Raw genomic sequence first — 19,171 nt, 5'->3', positions numbered from 1 at the left:
CTCTGGACTTCCCTGGTGGCGCAGTGGTTGGGACTCCGTCTGCCAATGCAGGGGACACAGGTTCAATCCCTGGTCCGGGAAGATCCCACATGCCGTGGAGCAACTAAGCCCATGTGCCACAACTACTGAAGCCAGTGTGCCTAGAGCCCGTGCTCCGCAACAAGAGAAGCCACCGCAATGAGAAGCCCGCGCACCGCAACGAACAGTAGCCCCAGCTCGCTGCAACTAGAGAAAGCCTGCACGCAGCAACGAAGACCCAACACAGCCAAAAATTAATTAATTAATTAATTAATTAAAAAAAAAAAAAAGAATCTGTGCTCCTCCACCCAAGACTATCACTTACACAAATTTTCATCTCCAGATTTTACTTCCCTCTTATTTTCAAGATGCCTTCTGGATACAGCTTAAATGGCCTAAAGGCATCACAAACTTAACAAATCCAAACCAGAACTCACTATTTCTATTTAGCAAACCTCCTCTGCCTATACGGTATTCCTTCTCTCATAACAGCACCACCATCCTCCCAGGTTCCCACGCTAGAAGCCTTGGAATTAACAGCCATGTCCATGCCACATCATCAAGCCTGGAAATCCCTCTCAAATCCAAATCCCACCTCTCTCACCTCTTATCCGTTAAGACCTCACTCATCATCCTCTGCTTCATCCCACCTTGCCATGATTAGAAGTCCACCACTCTTCTGACAAAAAACCCTGTTACTGATTCTGTCTTTATAAGGGCTCTCATCTCCATCTGCTATCTTCCACGCCCACTATACTACTTCACCTCTAGAAGGTTACAACAGCCTAGTTGATTCCCCACCTCAGTTTTTTTTCCTGTCATTTCCACCAGTGTTGGTCTGTCCTCCCCCCAAATTCCAAAGCTGACCATGTGCCTGCCTCTTTTCAAAAACATTCATGCATCTCCACTGCACAAATATACAACCAAACTCAGTTTTGCCTTTAGAGTCCTCTACAAGTTTGTCACCTAAATACTTTTCCAGGATTAGATTCCACAGCTCAAACTGTCACTTTCACCCTATTATCTTTCTATCAAAATCACACTCACTCCTAAAGGCCCAATTCAAACTCCACTTTTCATCTTTATATCCTCCACTTCATGATTAGGAAAGGACTTTGCAAGAAAAAGGCAAATTCCTAATGAACTGATTCAGGAAATGAAAAAAAAAAATCTTTTTTCCTGAAAATCCTTAAATCCTTCTGGAAGCATTAATTTTAAAAAAAGGTCACTATTCAAATATTAACATTTCAATCAAGAAATCCTCCATAAACCCAGCATTGTTAACCAACATTTACTAAATGCTAATAGTGTATGATGTAGATTAAATTCTTATATTAAATAAATACCATCAACCTGAAGATAAAAAGCTATAATCTGGCCCCAGATTCTAATTCCAATAATATTTGTACTCAGATCTTACTTAAGAAAAGAACATCACAGTAAGAGGACTTGATATTTCGCCTGACAGAGACTGAGAAGGTCAAATAAGTCTACAGCAGTGACAGAAAATTACCAGATCTAAATCAGCTTCAGATTTAAAAGAAATAAAAAACACTTTCAACTGAAATGTCATAAAACTAGTTTTTTTTAGTACATATTTTAAAGGGCTGAAGGACGTGATGGGCAATTCTGAACCTCTCATAAAGAGACATGTTTACTGGCATACTTACCAGCAGGTGCAACAGAAGTGATGCTGCGGGCAGTACTTTCTCTCCGTTACATTCTAGGACCTTATTTCTTTTAGGCCTGACCTAATTTAATTCCTCTTTTGTTTCCTAAGCCTCTGAGTTCATGTTAATTTTCACAGTTGTACACTGTGAAACATTTTGCTCCTGAAGAGAATGAAAATACTCAAGATTCAATTAAAGTCTTTTTTTAAAAAATAATTTTAACTAACACTTGGCAAAACATGCCCTCTATGGTATTTCTAAAATTATGATCATTCAAATTTGAATACATTTCCGAAATAGAAATGCTTATAAGAGTAAAACACCCTAAAATTCTAAAATGATTAATAACACTATTTAAGGAAAGTGGAGTGTAATGAAAAGAGCTGCAGCAACTGAAACAGGATCTCAGTCTACAATCTCAAGTATGCCTCTTTAGTTGTATGACCTTAGGAACTGGCTTCACCTCGAAATACTTTCTCATCTGAAAGACATCACCGCGTTCCCCTCCCTCCAGCTGTTTGTTCAAATAAAATGAGATAGTGGACCTAGCACAGTACCTGCCACGAAGTGTTCAATAAGTATTAGTTCGCTTCCTTCGTTCAACAGAAAAGACACACTCATGAGAAGATTTCGGTGTAAGGGAGTCTACACTTGCACAGGTCTTCACCAGCACAAAACACGACAGCTAGTTGGTTCTAATGAAAAACACGACCGTCACCCCCATTCCACAAACGTTTCGGTGAGCTGGATCGAGACGAGAGAGCCTGAATGTGATTCTGCAAGAACTCCATTAGGGCTGCACACATACTGACCACTAAAGCATTAACAGGGAAAGTCCACAGTAATTGTGCTAAAACGTCTGGATACCTTCATGCTGGTAAGAGAGCTCACGCGGGGCAAAAGAAAAGTCAAATTAAGCCCAACTCCAAATGACTCCTTAATAAACCAAAAGAGCAATGCTGGCTTATCCTTCCTGAAACGCTAGCAGTACGGTATTAAAAACCGTTTAAAGACTTCAAGATTGAAATATTCCACAACGAACACTGGTGCCACTAACGCCTTTTAGAAAGCCTGCGTAGGAGAGCCCCCCTGGCACCACGGAAGGCACTTAACGAAAGCCGTTCGCGGAAAACGCAAGCGAGGGGAGGAAAATCATATGATTATTTTGGAGCTGTGCACACACGCCGCGGCGAGCATCCGAAGGAATTCGAGGCCGCGCTGCGCGCACATTGGGGGCGGGGGCGCCTCGCTGCCGGTCCCGGGATGCCGGCCCCGGCCTCCACCCCCCGGGCCCAGCGAGGAGCAACGCCCAGGCCCGACGGCCCGGCCCGGCCCGGCCCGAGGCCCCCAGCTCGCGGACGGCGGCGCAGCCCGGGTGGGGGCCGAGGTCGGGGGCCGGGGGTCGGGGCCGTGCCGGGGCCCGGGCGAGACCGCGGCTGCGTCCGCCAGGCCCAGGCGGGGGCGGCCGGGTGGCGGGGCGCGGACACTCACCACACCATGCCGTAGGCGCCCTCGCCGATGTACGAGAGGTTGGTGTAGCGCGGCCCCACGTCGAACACCTGCCCGCGGACCATCTCGGGGCCCGCGCCCGCCGCCGCCGCCGCCATGTTGGCTGCCGGGCCGCCGCAGCCGCCGCGCTGGGCTCGACGCTCCGCGGCCGCTGCTCGGCCCACGCCGCGCCTCCCGGGGGACCGCGCCGCCGCCGCTGCAGCCCCTGCCGCTGGCCAGGAGGGAAGAGGGAGACCGCTGCTCGGTAGAGCCGAGTAGCAGCTAGCCGCTCGGACCGACTGCCTGCCTGACTGACTGACGGGCGGACCGGCAGGCGGAGGGAGGGGCGCGCGCCGAGGAGGGCGTCGGGCGGGGCCGGGAGACGTGCGCGCGGATTGGCTCCCCGCGCCCGGGGGCGGGGCTGCGCGGCCGGCGGAAGCAGCGCGCTCGGGGCGGGGCACTGCGGCGGCTCTGCGGGGCGCGGTCACGTGCACTCGCGGGAGGCGGACCCCTAGGCACAGGGGACGCGGAGGCTGAGCCAGTGGGGCGGTCGGGCCCAGGAAGGCAACCGCCGCCATAGTCCACCGAGCGTCCCGGCCAGGCCTGTGCGAGTCCGCGACCCACACGGACTTAGAGGCCTCGACACACGGACAGAAACCGGAAGGGTGACCGAGACCGAGTAAGACATTTGCATCCTGAGAAAGTGTGAAACCTAGAGCTGGAGGCCGAGAGGAGAGGCCAGGACGGGACCCGCTGATCAGACAGAGGCTCGTTCAACAAGTGTTACCCTGATCCTGTGCTTCCACTCTGCCACGAGTTACATTCCAGCAGAAGGAGATGTGGATCGATAGATGGATGGGTCGCGAGGAAGGGAGGGAGGGAGACTCGAGTTGTGATAAGTGCTATGAAGAAATATAAAGATCAGTAAGGGGTTCGGGAGTAGGGGGCCGAGACACTGAGAAAAACATTGAGATTCAGAGACTGAGACCCAGATTGGTACAGATGGACAGCATCTCAGACATAGGACATACTGAAATAGAAACGCAAAGATAGAAACGCTGAAATCCAAAGCATCAAGATGTAGAAAATATGAGACAAACACACTGAGGCTCAGAAATAGTCACAGACACCAGAGGTTGAAAAATAAAAGTCGGAATCTTGAAGCAAGTGAATGCCAAGAATAGCTAAGACAATGAGACAGAAGATGATCTAACCACTGCTTCTGAACCGACACCCGGGCCATCTCTGGACGGGGAGTAAGGGTGGGGAACCCTGCATCCTGATTGTCCAACACTGTGATCTTGTAAGCCTGGACTTCCAGGCATCAACAACAAAGATCAACTAGACAATATCAAAGGTGAATAAGGAAAAAAAAAAAAATTTTAACCCTCTGGGGAAAAAAATATGTGGCACATGAGAAAAATAAAGTGCTAGAGCCAAAAATTACTCCTTTGCAATATATTTAGTCCATGAAGCAGAGCCCAGTTTCAGAAAACACCTAATGCTTACTCTCGACTAAAAGAGGACATTGCGTCTTTTAAAGAACAGGCCAAGATAAATGGAGAGTACCATGAAATAAAAACCATGATAGCCAAAGTAAAAGCAATGGTTGGAGCAGTAAAAAGCAGACTTAACAATGCAGAAGAGCAAATCAGCAGTATAGAAGAAAATGTCAGTGATGAAATTCTTTGAGAAGAAAATGTACAGGAGAATACCACGAAGAGTCAAACTATAGGCACCCCCCGAAGAAGACAGAGCAAATCAATTAGAGACAATAACTTAAATTATAGTAAAAGAAAACTTGCCTTAGGTCTAAAAAGATCTGAGGTGGAAGTGGAAAACTGAGTGAGTTCTCTGAATCCAGAAAAATTAATAAGCAGAAACCAACTTCAAGACATAATCTGGAAAAGTTCTTAAATTTCAGGGATAAAGAACAAACACAGTATCCAATCAGAAAAAAAAAAACAAAAAACGATTATTTATTTAAGAAGCTAAAAGCTGGTTTTCTTCAGAGTCCTCCTCTGTAATAATTAAATGCCAAAGGAAAATGGAACAAGATTGGCAGCACTCTGAGAGGGTAGGTTGTAGCCGTTCTTGCATGGTTTAATTCCCACTGATGCCTCACTTCCTCGCAGGTCTTTAACTGTCAGAATCTGTGGTCAGCTTTTCCACCTGGACAGCTCCATGTGACATCCTACAGGGGCTTCAACTTCACATTTCCAAACTGCCAATGGTTAACTGCAGGAGTTCTGCCCTCAGACTACCAGAGAGAGTTTGAATCTTGGCTCTTCCACTTACTACCTGTATGACCTTGGCTTCAGTTTCCTCACTCTTAAAGGTCACAATAGCACCTACCTCCCTATTGTACAGAATAAATAAGACAGCATGTGTAAAGAACCTGGCATGTAGTAAATACCCAATAAATGTTATCTCATTATTATCGACCCCACGCAAACCTGTTCCTCGTCTTGTACTTGTGGATCGCATCACCACCCAGATACTCAAGCTGGAAGTTTGGGGATGATCCTTAACAACGCATTTTACCTTGCTCCCAACCCCTCTTCCCATCCAACCCATCACAAATGCCTATAAATTCTATTTCTTAATATTTTGGAAATTGTTGCTGCTCAAAGTGTGGTCACCAGACCAGCAGCATCAGCATCATGTGGGGGTTTGTTCAGAAGGCAGCATCTCAGGCCCTGCCGCAGACCACTGATTCAGGGTCTGCATTTTAACAAGATTCCCCAGTGGTTCATATGGATATTAAACTTTGAAAAGCTCTGTTTTATTTGCTTTTTTTTTAGTTGAGGTAAAATTGACACACAACATTGCCTGCCCTCCTCACCTGCCCTCCCCTGTGCTCCAGCCGGACCAGACAGCTCTCAGTTCTTTCCTGCCTCTCAGCCTTGTAATATGTCCTCTCTTCATTCTTCCAGTGTTTATGGACATTTTAAAGTCACTGTATTATCATGGCATGATGCATCTGGCCAATAACCTTTCTCCAGAGAACTTCTCTTGCCTAGTTCTGTGGTCACTAAGCTACCTTATGATTAGAGTTTGGCTTCACTTGTGGTTTTTGACAGGGAAAGTGCACTGACCAGGAGACAGCCCTGTTTGGGTCCTTTGGCAATTACTGTTCCCTCTAAGATGGGATTTAGATATACATCTGTCTCTGCTGAGTCAGGCTGGCGTGAGCCAGGCCCATGGGGGACAATCATCTAGCTAGACTGACAACAACAAATTTCCAGAAGCACAGAGCTGAGAGCCTGAGAACGAGGCTCTGGAACACTGTGAGACCATGCTAAGCCACTATCTAAGCCTAAGACCCTGTTTAGATGGCCAGCTGGCCACCTGGATGTCTTATTGTCTCTCTAGAGTGGTGACAGTTCACAGATCTGTAGAATCTTAGAAAACAGTAGATATCTGTTATTTTTTGTCTGCCCAGCATTGACCCCTTCTCCTTCTGGTAGCAACAATCCGGTTTTTCTTTGGTGAACTGTCCCTTTTACACCCTTATGTGGTTTGCAGGGCTGGCCCCACCCCCAAGTCAAGAGTAAGCATGTGATCCAGGGCTCCACAATCAGAGTCACAGACGTTGGTTCAAAGGATGGGTATGAGACCTGATCCAGGCCATTGACACTCAGCCCAGACTTTTTAAAAAAAATAGTTACTTATTTATTTGACTGCGCCAGGTCTTAGTTGCGGCAGGCGGAATCTTCGCTGCCATGTGTGGGAACTTTAGTTGTGGCATGCTGACTCTTAGTTGCAGCATGCGGGCTCTTAGTTGTGGCATGCAGGATCTAGTTCCCCGACTAGGGATCGAACCCGGGCCCCCTGCATTGGGAGCGCGGAGTCTTACCCGCTGGACCACCAGGGAAATCCCTCAGCCCAGACTTTTGCAGAAACAATTGGGAAAGGAGTGCTCCCCTTCTGCCAGGGTGCCAGGGCAGGGAGTATGAGTCTGGGGCCAGACATGCCACCATGTGAGAACTGCCCTCTGAGAATGAAGCTGAGATGGGGAAAGCAGGGTCCAGAGATGGAGACAGTCTCCTGATGACACAGTTCGAGGCTGTATTCAGTTGAGCCTGGACTTTACAGGTTCATGAGACAATATATTCTCTCTTTTTAACTGAAATCAATTTGAATTTGGATTCTGTCACTTGAAACCACAAGAGTTTGTGACTAATACACGACCCAACTAACTCCCTTTTCTGCAAAAATTGCTCAGAGTCATACAATAAATCACCGGGACATGAATCAGAAACTCATGAATGATGAAATGAGAGAAAAGAACTGGCAATGAGCCTTGAAACTAGCTAAAGATAGAGAGATAACTGAATAAAAACACTCAGTAGAGACCGATGCTGATAAGTTGAAATAATTGTTGTTGCTATAGTAACAAACAAAATGCAAAAGGAAAAAAATTGAGAAAGAGGATTTTTTAAAATAGGGGGTTTTAACCTCAGATTAATGCAATCAGATAGGAAGAAAGAGGGCAGAAAAAGCAAGATACTAAGTCTTTGTTTTACGTAAAATGAGGAAAAAGGTTATTTAAAAAAATTATAGAACTTCCCTGCTGGGCCAGTGGTTAAGACTTCGCCTTCCAATGCAGAGGGTGCGGGTTTGATCCCTGGTCAGGGATCTAAGATCCCACATGCCTCACGGCCAAAACACCAAAACATAAAACAGAAGCAATACTGTAACAAATTCAATAAAGACTTTAAAAATGGTCCACATCAAAAAAATTATATAATTTCAGATATTTTTTCAGTGTAAAAAGCTGTATGTCTACCTTATAAATTATTACAAGAGATAAAAGGAAGAAGGTAATTCATACAGCAAAAATCAAGAGTATGTAACCAGAAGTATACTAGACACTTTCCTCACGTTGTAAATAAAAAAGAAATGGCAAGGAATCATTAAAAAACAACATCAAAATACAAGAAAATTAGACAATGGAAAGTGAAACTAAGTGTAGCAAATAAGGGAAATGTAAATAAATAATAAACACATAAATAGCTAAAATTCCTATATAAAAATATGAAAATCTCAGATCAGATCAAAGGACAAACTCTGAATATGTACTGTTGTTAGAAAAGATGTGCAAAAAATACACATAGAATAAAAAGTCATTGTGAAACCAAATGCACCAAATTACACAGCAACACAAACCAGGAAACAATCTTTAGAAATATAATACAACTAATAGAAACACAGCTATAGTAAAATATATTACACACCACTATCAGACTGTGATGTATAAAATAAACAAAAATAAGAATAAAGAAGAGTTAAACAGCAGAATAATAAGGCATAAAAACACATACTGAGTTCTACACCTACATAAAATATAAAAAGTATCCTACACTGGACCATAAAACATTTTAATAAATTCAAAGAAGCATATATTGTTCAGGTCAGATGCAGTAACATACTGTGGAAAATCATGACAATAAGATGGCTACGACTGAAAATTTGGAGGGCAATTTTAGTATTAGGCTGAAGGCTGGGCTGGCCGCTGGCACCATTATTATATAACAGCACGCTGGCACAAACAGAGCAGCTGTTATTCATCTCCTTTTCTGAGTTCCTCTTACCTGTCCATTCCTTACATTTCAGTGTCCTCTGCTTGTTAGTTAGAACCTTTCAGCTGTAGGTTCAGAAAATTGAATCACATAGGGTCAGGACCAGGAAGAGATGAGTGAGGTACATAGGGTGAAACATTTAAGGAAACACTCTCGGGGTCACACAGTGCAGCATCAGCATCTGACAGCAAGCACCTCCTTAATTGCTACATCCTAGGCACTAAGTGGTGGTCCTGCCAAACCAAATTGGTATAAACAGTACGGACTCTTTCTCACCTGACAAGAATCCCACAAGTACGGCTTCTGCTCCCCTTCTCTGCCCTTCTAGCCTATTCTGTGCATTGGCATCATTCTCAGGCAGGTAGGGAGGTGGCTGCAGCAGTTCCAGACTATACATGGTGCCGCACTGTTCAAAGGCAGAAAGGATGGTCTCCCCTGGTGAGTCCCCTTCTTAGGAGTGAGGAGACAACCAGACACACAGCAGCCTCCCCTCCTGCCTCATGGCAGACTGGGTCACATGCTCACCCCGTCTAATCATTATCCAGAGGAGATCCATTATGTTCAAACTGTGGAAACCCAAAGACAAAAAAAATTTTTTTAAACAGCCAGAGAGCAGTGACTCAGTATGTACAAGAGATTCTCGATAAGATGAATAGCTGATTTCTCCTCATAAATCATGGAGGCCAGAAGAGGAAGGATGGAGATGTAATATAATTTAATATTGAAAATAAGTTAGTATAATTCATAGTATTTTATATTATAATTAAAACAAATTTTTTTTCTTTCTTTTTGGCCGTGCTGCACGGTATGTGGAACTTCCCCAACCAGGGAATGAACCCATGCCCCCTGCAGTGGAAGCGCAGAGTCTTGACCACTGGGCCACCAGGGAAGTCCAATAATTTTTAAAAATTGTTACTTAATTGAAATTGTTTATGTGTTATATTTATTTTACAATTGTTATAAATTTAAGATGTTAATTGTGATTCGCAAGGTAATTACTAAGAAAATAAAAATATACAGAAAAGGAAAGGGGAAGGGAGTTAAAATGGTATGCTACCAAAAAAAATCAACTAAATTTTTTAAAAAAGAGGCAGTAATGGGGAGATTGAAGAACAAAAAACACAAAAGACACACACGGAAAACAAATAGCTAAATGACAAAAATAATCTTTCTTGACTGGCAAAAGGAAATTCCAGGACAACATTTGTGTACCAGGTTTAGTGAGCAACCAGTCCAAAGTGGAGCAGAAAGACAGAGGTCTGTGGGATTAAGTCTCCAAGGAAAAGATGGAATTGATCAGTTATGGGTTGAATATTTAGAAAAATTATTGCTATGTGTTTGGAACCTTTGGAAGAAAACAGCTCTAGGTACTTAGAAAACTAAAAAAATTGAAGAAAGAAATAATTATTAACTCCAGATAAAATAAACATAAGAAAAAGAAAATGTAATAATAATTTACAGCTTGAGTGAACAAAGTTTACTTACTTGGTCAATAATGTAAACACTAACTATTGATTTAACTATACACAGTGGAAAAATATATTGTGAGGATGAAAGGAGAAAAGTGGGGGCTAGAGTAGCACAGAAGAGCTAATTCCTCACTGCCAGAATAAGAAATAAATATTGTCTAAAATTGATAAATAAAATAAATCCTTCTTTACTACTAATTACATTAGGGAATTCCCTGGTGGTCCACTGGATAGGACTCAGAGCTTTCACTGCTGAGGGCTCGGGTTCAATCCCTGGTTGGGGAACTAAGCCGTGTGGCACGGCCCAAAAAAAAAACGAAAAACGTAAATGGACTAAGCTCTCCTATTAAAAGACAGAGACTGGCAGAATGGATAAAAATACAGGACCTTATCTTTGTGAAGTCTACCAGAGGTTCACATTAGATATAAAAACACAAGAGCTTGAAAGTATTGATAAAAGAATGGAAAAAGGTATTCTTTGCAAATAATAAACAAAAGAGCTGAGGTCACTATATTATTGTCAGACAAACAGAATTTCAATTTAAAAAGATTACAAGAGGGCTTCCCTGGTGGTGTGGTGGTTATGAATCTGCCTGCCAATGCAGAGGACACAGGTTCGAGCCCTGGTCTGGGAAGATCCCACATGCCGTGGAGCAACTAAGCCCGTGTGCCACAACTACTGAGCCTGCACTCTAGAGCCTGCGAGCCACAACTACTGAAGCCCGCGTACCTAGAGCCTGTGCTCTGCAACAAGAGAAGCCACCGCAATGAGAAGCCCGCGCACCACAATGAAGAGAAGCTCCTGCTCGCTGCAACTAGAGAAAGCCCGCACACAGCAACGAAGACCTAACACTGCCAAAAATAATAAATAAATAAAAAAAAATTTAAAAAAAGATTACAAGAGACAAAGAAGGTCATTATATACTGACAAAAGATTAAATAAATCAAGATGGACAGAACTGAAGGGAGAAATGGACAATACTACAATAATAGCTGGATACTTCAATACCCACATTCAATAATGGATAGGACAACCAGATTGAAGAACAATAAGGAAATAGAGAACTTGAACAACACTATATACCAGTTAGACCTGACATAAACAGAACACCACACAACAGCAGCAGAATACACATTATTCTCAAGTGCTCATGGAACATTCTCCTGCACAGATCATATGTTAGGATGCCAAATAAGTCTTAATAAATTTTAAAAGGTTGAAATCATTCAGAATATTTTTTCCAATCATGATGGATTGAAACTAGAAATGGATAACAGAAGGAAAGCTGAAGAACTCATGAATATGTGAAAATTCAACAACATATATTCTTAAGCAACCAATGGGTCAAAGAATAAATCACAAAGGGAATAAGACAATACCTTGAGATGAATGAAAATGAAAACATAATATACCAAAATATAAGGTGTGCAGTGAAAATAGTGCTCAGAGGGAAATTTATAGCTGTAAATGTCTACATTGAAAAAGAAGAGGGCTTCCCTGGTGGTGCAGTGGTTAAGAATCTGCTTGCCAATGCAGAGGACACGGGTTTGAGCCCTGGTCTGGGGAGATCCCACATGCCACGGAGCAACTAAGCCCGTGAGCCACAACTACTGAGCCTGTGCGCCTGGAGCCTGTGCTCTGCAACGGGAGAGGCCGCGACAGTGAGAGGCCCACGCACCGCGATGAAGAGTAGCCCCCGCTCGCCGCAACTGGAGAAAGCCCTCGCACAGAAATGAAGACCCAACACAGCCAAAAATAAATAAATTAATTAATTAATTAAAAAAAAAAAAAAGAAGGGCTCTGTCTCTAAAATCAAGAACAATACCAAGATGTGTGCTTTCAACACTTCTACTCAACATACTATTAGAAGTTCTAGCCAGAGAAATTAGGCAAGAAAAAGAAATAAAAGTCATCTGAATTGAAAAAGAAGGTAAAATTCCCTATGTTTGCACACGACATGATCTTATATGTACAAGACCCTAAGGATTATACAAAATATTGTTAGAACTAATAAACGAATTGAATAAAGTTACAGGATATAAAATCGACACACAAAAAATCAGTTGCATTTTTTACACACTAAACAATGAATAATCCAGAAAGGATATTAAGAAACACTATAATAGCATCGAAAAGAATAAGATAGGGGTAAACTTAACCAAGCAGACCAAAGATTTGTATACTGAAACCATGAAACATTGCTGAAAGAAATTAAAGAAGACACAATAAATGGAAAGACATCCTCAGTTCATGGACTGGAAGACAATATTGTTAAGATGTCAATGCTGGGACTTCCCTGGTGGTGCAGTGGTTAAGGATCTGCCTGCCAATGCAGGGGACATGGGTTCGAGCCCTGGTCTGGGAAGATCCCACATGCCACGGAGCAACTAAGCCTGTGTGCCACAACTACTAAGCATCTGTTCTAGAGCCCACAAACCAAAACTACTGAGCCCGCATGCTGCAACTACTGAAGCTCATGCACCTAGAGCCCATGCTCTGCAACAAGAGAAGTCACCGCAATGAGAAGCCTGCACCACAACGAAGAGTAGCTTCCACTTGCTGCAACTAGAGAAAGTCCGTGTGCAGCAACAAACCCAACGCACCACAACAAGCCAAAAAAAAAAAAAGTTAGGGAGAAGCTTCATGGCTTACGATTTGGCAAAGATTTTTTGGATATGACACTGAAAGCACACATAACAAAAAAAAAAAGATTGTGTTTCATCAGAATTAAAACCTTTTGTGCATCAAAGGACACTATCACTAAAGTAAAAAGGCAACCCAGGGCTTCCCTGGTGGCGCAGTGGTTGAGAATCCACCTGCCAATGCAGGGGACACGGGTTCGAGCCCTGGTCTGGGAAGATCCCACATGCCGCGGAGCAACTAGGCCCGTGAGCCACAATTACTGAGCCTGCGCGTCTGGAGCCTGTGCTCCGCAACAAGAGAGGCCGCAACAGTGAGAGGCCCGTGCACCGCGATGAAGAGTGGCCCCCGCTTGCCGCAACTAGAGAAAGCCCTCGCACAGAAACGAAGACCCAACACAGCGAAAAATAAATAAATAAATAAATAAATAAATAAATAAATAAATAAATAAAAATGTAAAAAAACAACACTTTGAACTATTCTAAAAAAAAAAAAAAAAGGCAACCCACAGAATGGGAGAAAATATTTGCAAATCATATATCTGATAAGGGATTAATATCCAGAATATATATAGAACTCCTACAACTGAACAACAAAAAGACAAACAACCCAATTAAAAAATAGGCAAAAGACCTGAATAGAAATTTCTCCAAAGAAGATATACAGTTGTCCAATAAGCGCACCACTAATCACTAATCATTAGGGAAATGAAAATCAAAACCGCAATGAGATATCACCACACAGCCATTAGTATAGCTACTATTAAAAATAAAAACAAATGGAAAATAACAAGTGTTGGAAGGATGTGGAGAAATTGGAACCCTTGTGCACTGTTGGTCGGGTGGTAGAATGGTGCAGCCATTGGTGAAAAAAGTATGGCAGTTCCTTGAAGATTAAAAATAGAATTACCACATGATATGATCCAGCAATTCCACTCCTGGGTATTTAACTGAAGAAATCGAAAACGCTAATTATAAAAGATAGATGCACCCCTATGTTCACTGCAGCATTATTTACAATACCCAAGATATGGAAGCAACCTAAGTGCCCATCAATAGATGAATGGATAATGAAGATGTGGTATATATATACAACAGAATATTACTCAGAAATAAAAAAGAATGAAATCTTACCATTTGGGACAACATGGATGGACCTAGAGGGTATTATGCTAAAGGAAATAAGTCAGACAGAGAAAGACAAATACTGTATGATTTCACTTATATGTGGAATCTAAAAAACAAAACAAATGAACCAACAGAACAAAACAGAAACAGAGTCATAGATACAGAGAACAAACAGGTGGTTGCCAGAGGGAAGGGGGTGGGAGGGGAGAGGAATAGGAGAAGGAGATTAAGAGGTACAAACTTCCAGTTGCAAAATAAACAAGTCACAGGTATGAAATATACAGTGTGGGGAACGTAGTCAATAATTATGTAATATCTTAGTGTGGCGACAGACAGTAGACAGACGGTAACTAGACTTATCGTGGTGAACATTTTTAAATGTATGGAAATATAGGATCTATACGTTGTGAACCAGGAATTAACATAGTGTTGTAGGCCAATTACACTTCAAACAAACTCATAGAAAAGATCAGATTTCTGGTTACAAGAGGTGGGAGGAGGGGAGGGGAATTGGATGAAGGCAGTCAAAAGGTACTAACTTCCAATTATAGGATGAATAAGTACTGGGGTGTAATGTACAACATAATAAATAGGATTAACACTGTTGCATGTTATATATGAAAGTTGATAAGAGAGTAAATCCTAAGAGTTCTCATTACAAGGAAAAATTTTTTTCTATTTCTTTAATTTTGTATCTATATGAGATGATGGATGTTCACTAACCTTACTGTGACAATCATTCCATGATGCATGTAAGTCATATCATTACGGTGTACACCTTAAACTTACACAGTGCTGTATGTCAATTATATCTCAAAGTTGGACGAAAAAAACAAAAATTCATTCTAGATTTTTTTAAAGGTACAAACATCCAGTTATAAAATAAATAAGTCATGGGGATGTAATGTACAGTATGGTGATTATAGTTAATAATACTGTATTGCATATTTGAAGTTGCTAAGAGCGTAAATCTTAAAAGTTCTCATCACAAGAAAAAAAATCTGTAACTGGGTATGGTGATGGATGTTAAGATTTATCATGGTGATCAATTTGCAATGAATACAAATATCGAATCTTTATGTAGCACACCTGAAACTAATATAATGTTGTATGTCAGTTATACCTCAATTAAAAAAAAAACAACTCCTACAACTCAACAACAAAAAGACAACCCAATTAAAAAAGGAGAAAAGGACTTGAATAGACATTTCTCCAAAAAAGATACACAAATGGCAAATAAGCACATTAAAAGATGCTCAAGGGAATTCCCTGGCAGTCCAGTGGTTAGGACTCAGTGCTTTCACTGCCAGGGCCCGGGTTTGATCCCTGAACAGGGAACTAAGATCCCACAAGCTGCGTGGCCAAAAATAATAATAAATAAATAAATAAATAAAATAAAATAAAAAAATAAAAGATATTCAACATCATTAGTCATTAGGGAAATGCAAATCAAACCACAATGAGATATCGCTTCACACCTACTAGGATGGCTATGTTTAAAAACAAACAAACAAACAGAAAATAAGAGTTGGCAAACATGGGGGATATTGGAACCCTGTACCTTACTGGTGGGAATACAAAATGGTGCAGCTGCTGTGGAAGACAGTTTGATAGTTCCCCAAAAGGTGAAAGATACAATAACCATACCATCAGTAATTCCACTCCTAGGTATTGATACATACCCCAAAGATTTGATAACAGGAACTCAATGTTCATAGCAGCATTATTTACAACAGGCAACGTGTGGAAACAACATAAATATCATGTTTGTTCACATGTTTATCCATGAATGGATAAACAAAATGTGTACATACATACAATGGAATGTTATTCAACCATAAAAATGAAGTTCTTATGTATTCCACAACATGGATGAGCCTTTAACACATTATGTTAAGTGAAATAAGCCAGATACGAAAGGACAGATATTTATGATTCCACTTACATGAGTATTTAGTAGTGACGGAAAGTAGATTAGAGGTTCCAGGGGTTGGAGGTAGGGTGGAGACTGGGGAGTTATTACTTAATGGGTAGAGCTTCTACTTGGGGTGATGAAAATGTTTTGAAAATAGATAGTGCTGGTGGCTGCACAACATTGTGAATGTGCTTAATACCACTGAATTGTACACTTAGATGATCAAGGTGCTAAATTTTGTTATGTATATTTAACCACAATTTTAAAATGGTTAGGGGACTTCCCTGGAGGCACAGTGGTTAAGAATCCGCCTGCCAATGCAGGGACACGGGTTCGAGCCCTGGTCCGGGAAGATCCCACATGCCTCGGAGCAACTAAGCCCACCGCCCAACTACTGAGCCTGAGCTGTAGAGCCCGCGAGCCCAACTACAGCCGCGTGCGTGCCTAGAGCCTGTGCTCTGCAACAAGAGAAGGCACAGAAATGAGAAGCCTGCACACTGCAATGAAGATCCAATGCAGCGACAAATAAATAAATAAATTTATTTTAAAAAAATGGTTAGAGTGGCAAATTTTATGTTAGATATATTTTATCACCAAAAAATCAGTTAGCTACATTTGTGATAGCTGATTTCTGGATTTTTTCCAGTTCCATTGATCTATCTGTCTACCCTTGTGGCAGTACCAGACTGTCTTGATTACTGCAACTATACAGTAAGTCTTAAATCAGGTTCTGTGAGTCCTCCAACTTTATTCATATTTTTCTAAATTGTTTGAATGGTTTTAGTTCCTTTGACTTCCCATATAAATTTTACAGTCAGCTCGTCTATATCTATTTTAAAAATTCTGCCACTGGAATTTTTATCGTAATAGCATTGAAGTTGTAGATCAGTTTGGGGAGAATTGGCATCTTTACTATTTTGACTATTCCAAACCATGAGCATAGCCTGTCTGTGTATTTAGATCTTCTCTGATTTATTTCATCAGAATTTTGTAGTTTTCAGCATAGAGTTCCTGTTCATATTTTGTTAGATTTATAGCAAGTATTTCATGTGTTTTGGAGCTATTGTAAATGGTAGTTTTTTTATTTTTATTTTTACTTTAAAAAAAATTTTGCTCTTACCTGTTGTTTTTGTTTGGTTTTTTTTGCCACACCACTTGTCATGCAGGATCTTAGTTCCTGGACCAGGGATGGAACCTGCACCCCGTGCAGTGGAAGTGCAGAGTCTTAACCACTGGACTGCCAGGGAAGTCCCTAAATGGTAGTTTTTTTAAAAAGTTTCTGTTTCCAAAATCAGTAGAAACGTTATTGATTTTCCTGTATTGAACTTGTATCTTGCAACCTTGCTAAACTAACTGGTTAGTTTTAACAGGGTTTTTAGGAGGATAGATTTTGGGGGACTTTCTACATAGATAATCACATCATCTGCAAAGAGAAACAGTTTCTTTCTTTCTTTCTGATCTGTATTCTTTTTACGTCTTTTTCTTGCCTTATTGCACAGCTAGGAATTCCATTAGTTGGCTTTGTACTGTAAGGAAGAGCTTTTCTTTTTCCTTTTCAATATGGACTCATGGATTCCTATGTAATTTAGTTATTTTATTTTATTTTGATTTCCAGTTGCCCCAGATTTGGTCAGTAGGAGCTCCTCCAGTTGACCCCTATATCCTGTGACATGTCACCATCATTCTTTGAACTTTGTTACTTTCCAGGTGGTCCAGCCCTGGAATCAGCCATTTCTTCAAGGAGCCCTAATTCTTTTTGGTGTAGGATGGTGTTTAGAAACCAAGATCTGGGTGTCTGGTGTGCTTGTTGCTAATGGGATGACATTGCTTCTAGGTGCTCTCAGTGGAGAGAGCTAGGGAAAAAAATATACACTCGTGTGTGTGTGTGTGTGTGTGTGTGTGTGTGTGTAAATATGTACATATACATACAAATACATACATAAACATATATATTTCACACTGACATCTCCAATTGCTCAGGGCTCTTTCCAGCCTCCCCCCTTTCCATATTTGCAACTCTATTCTCAACAGTGAGAAAAACCTGGCACCCATACATTTGCTCAATCCCCTTGCATGTAACTGATTTTCTGACCACGCCAGCTGCCTCCTTGGCTTCCAGCCATGCTGCCACCTCCAAGGGGAGGCAAGGCAGGAGAGGAAAATGGAGCAGGAGGGTCTTGAACACTTTGCAATCCAGCCCTTCACTCCCTCCCCACTGCCTGCCCTGCTTCTCTGTGGCAAGTAGCCCCCCCAACTCTCCCTGCCTCAGCCTCTTCCTCAGCCCCTTCACTCCTGGCTTCCAAAAGGGTTTCTTTCCTTTTAATTTTATGAATTTTTTAAATTATAAAAATATTTCAGACTTCCCTGGCCGTCTAATGGTTAAGACTCCGTGCTTCCACTGCAAGGGGCACGGGTTTGATCCATGGTCCGGGTAACTAAGATGCCATATGCCCCACAGCTGGAAAAAAAAAAAAATCATGCTCATTTTTGCAAGTTCAAACCATGCAAAGCCTGTAAAACAAGGCATGAGGGCCAGAGCAGAGAAGCCCCTCCACTCCACCTTCAAGAGGTACCTGCCCTTCTTTCCTGTGCTTTTAAGAACATACTTGCATATTTACATAACTAAAAATGTTAAATAAATAAACATTCGAATGGGATAGTTTTGTATATTTTCATTGCTTTTTTTCCTAATAAATCTACCACAATCTTCTAACCAGACACACGCATCAATCCATTATAAAAATGTACCATAACTTATCCTTTTACCTCCAGATCCCGTTTTCAAGGGTGACTGTCAGATGATGCCCTTCCCAGCCACCGGCTCCCTCAAAACCCCGAGCTGCATTCGCTGGCAGCTTTGGACCGGGCTTGGCAAGGAGAGGCTGGCAGGAGCCTGGAGGGGGAAGAAGAGGGTTTATTCGCTGGCTCCCTGCATGAGTGGAGCTCAGATTCCCCTGCCGCGGGAGCCTCCATGCACACGCGGGGCAAACACTTGTGTCCCTTGGCCAGTGGGCAAAGCGGTCATGCCCCCTTCCAGGCAGCACCGCCCACCACGCAGGGCTCTTCACAACGCGAATGCAGTTGCAGAGACCATAGGGGGCTTGTCATTGCCGAAGGACAGAAGACAAACCCCAGTGCAGCGTCCCAGGCCCCTGGCCCGCACCCGCCACCCCCCCACGTGCTCCACCTTTGCCACCTGTGTTTGACCTTCTAAAAGTTCTTGAGACCTGAGACTTCAGCACAGCATGTTTAGCACTA

At 42.3% G+C, this 19,171-nt stretch overlaps 1 protein-coding gene across 1 annotated transcript in view; it reads right to left on the bottom strand.

Annotated features, from left to right (window-relative positions):
- MAPK1 (mitogen-activated protein kinase 1) overlaps positions 1-3,518 on the bottom strand; it is an 87,923-nt gene extending 84,405 nt beyond the window's left edge. The window contains exon 1 of the mRNA XM_036874241.1: positions 3,180-3,518. Coding sequence (XP_036730136.1) covers positions 3,180-3,295 — 116 coding nt within the window. The 5' untranslated portion in view covers positions 3,296-3,518. The remainder of the gene's footprint in view (positions 1-3,179) is intronic.
- Between the last annotated feature and the right edge of the window lie 15,653 nt (positions 3,519-19,171).

This window comes from Balaenoptera musculus, chromosome 14 (genome assembly GCF_009873245.2).
Source record: "Balaenoptera musculus isolate JJ_BM4_2016_0621 chromosome 14, mBalMus1.pri.v3, whole genome shotgun sequence".
Lineage (NCBI taxonomy): Eukaryota > Metazoa > Chordata > Mammalia > Artiodactyla > Balaenopteridae > Balaenoptera > Balaenoptera musculus.
The sequence above is the reverse complement of the archived record's forward strand: the minus strand, read 5'-3'. Positions and strand labels throughout refer to the sequence as shown.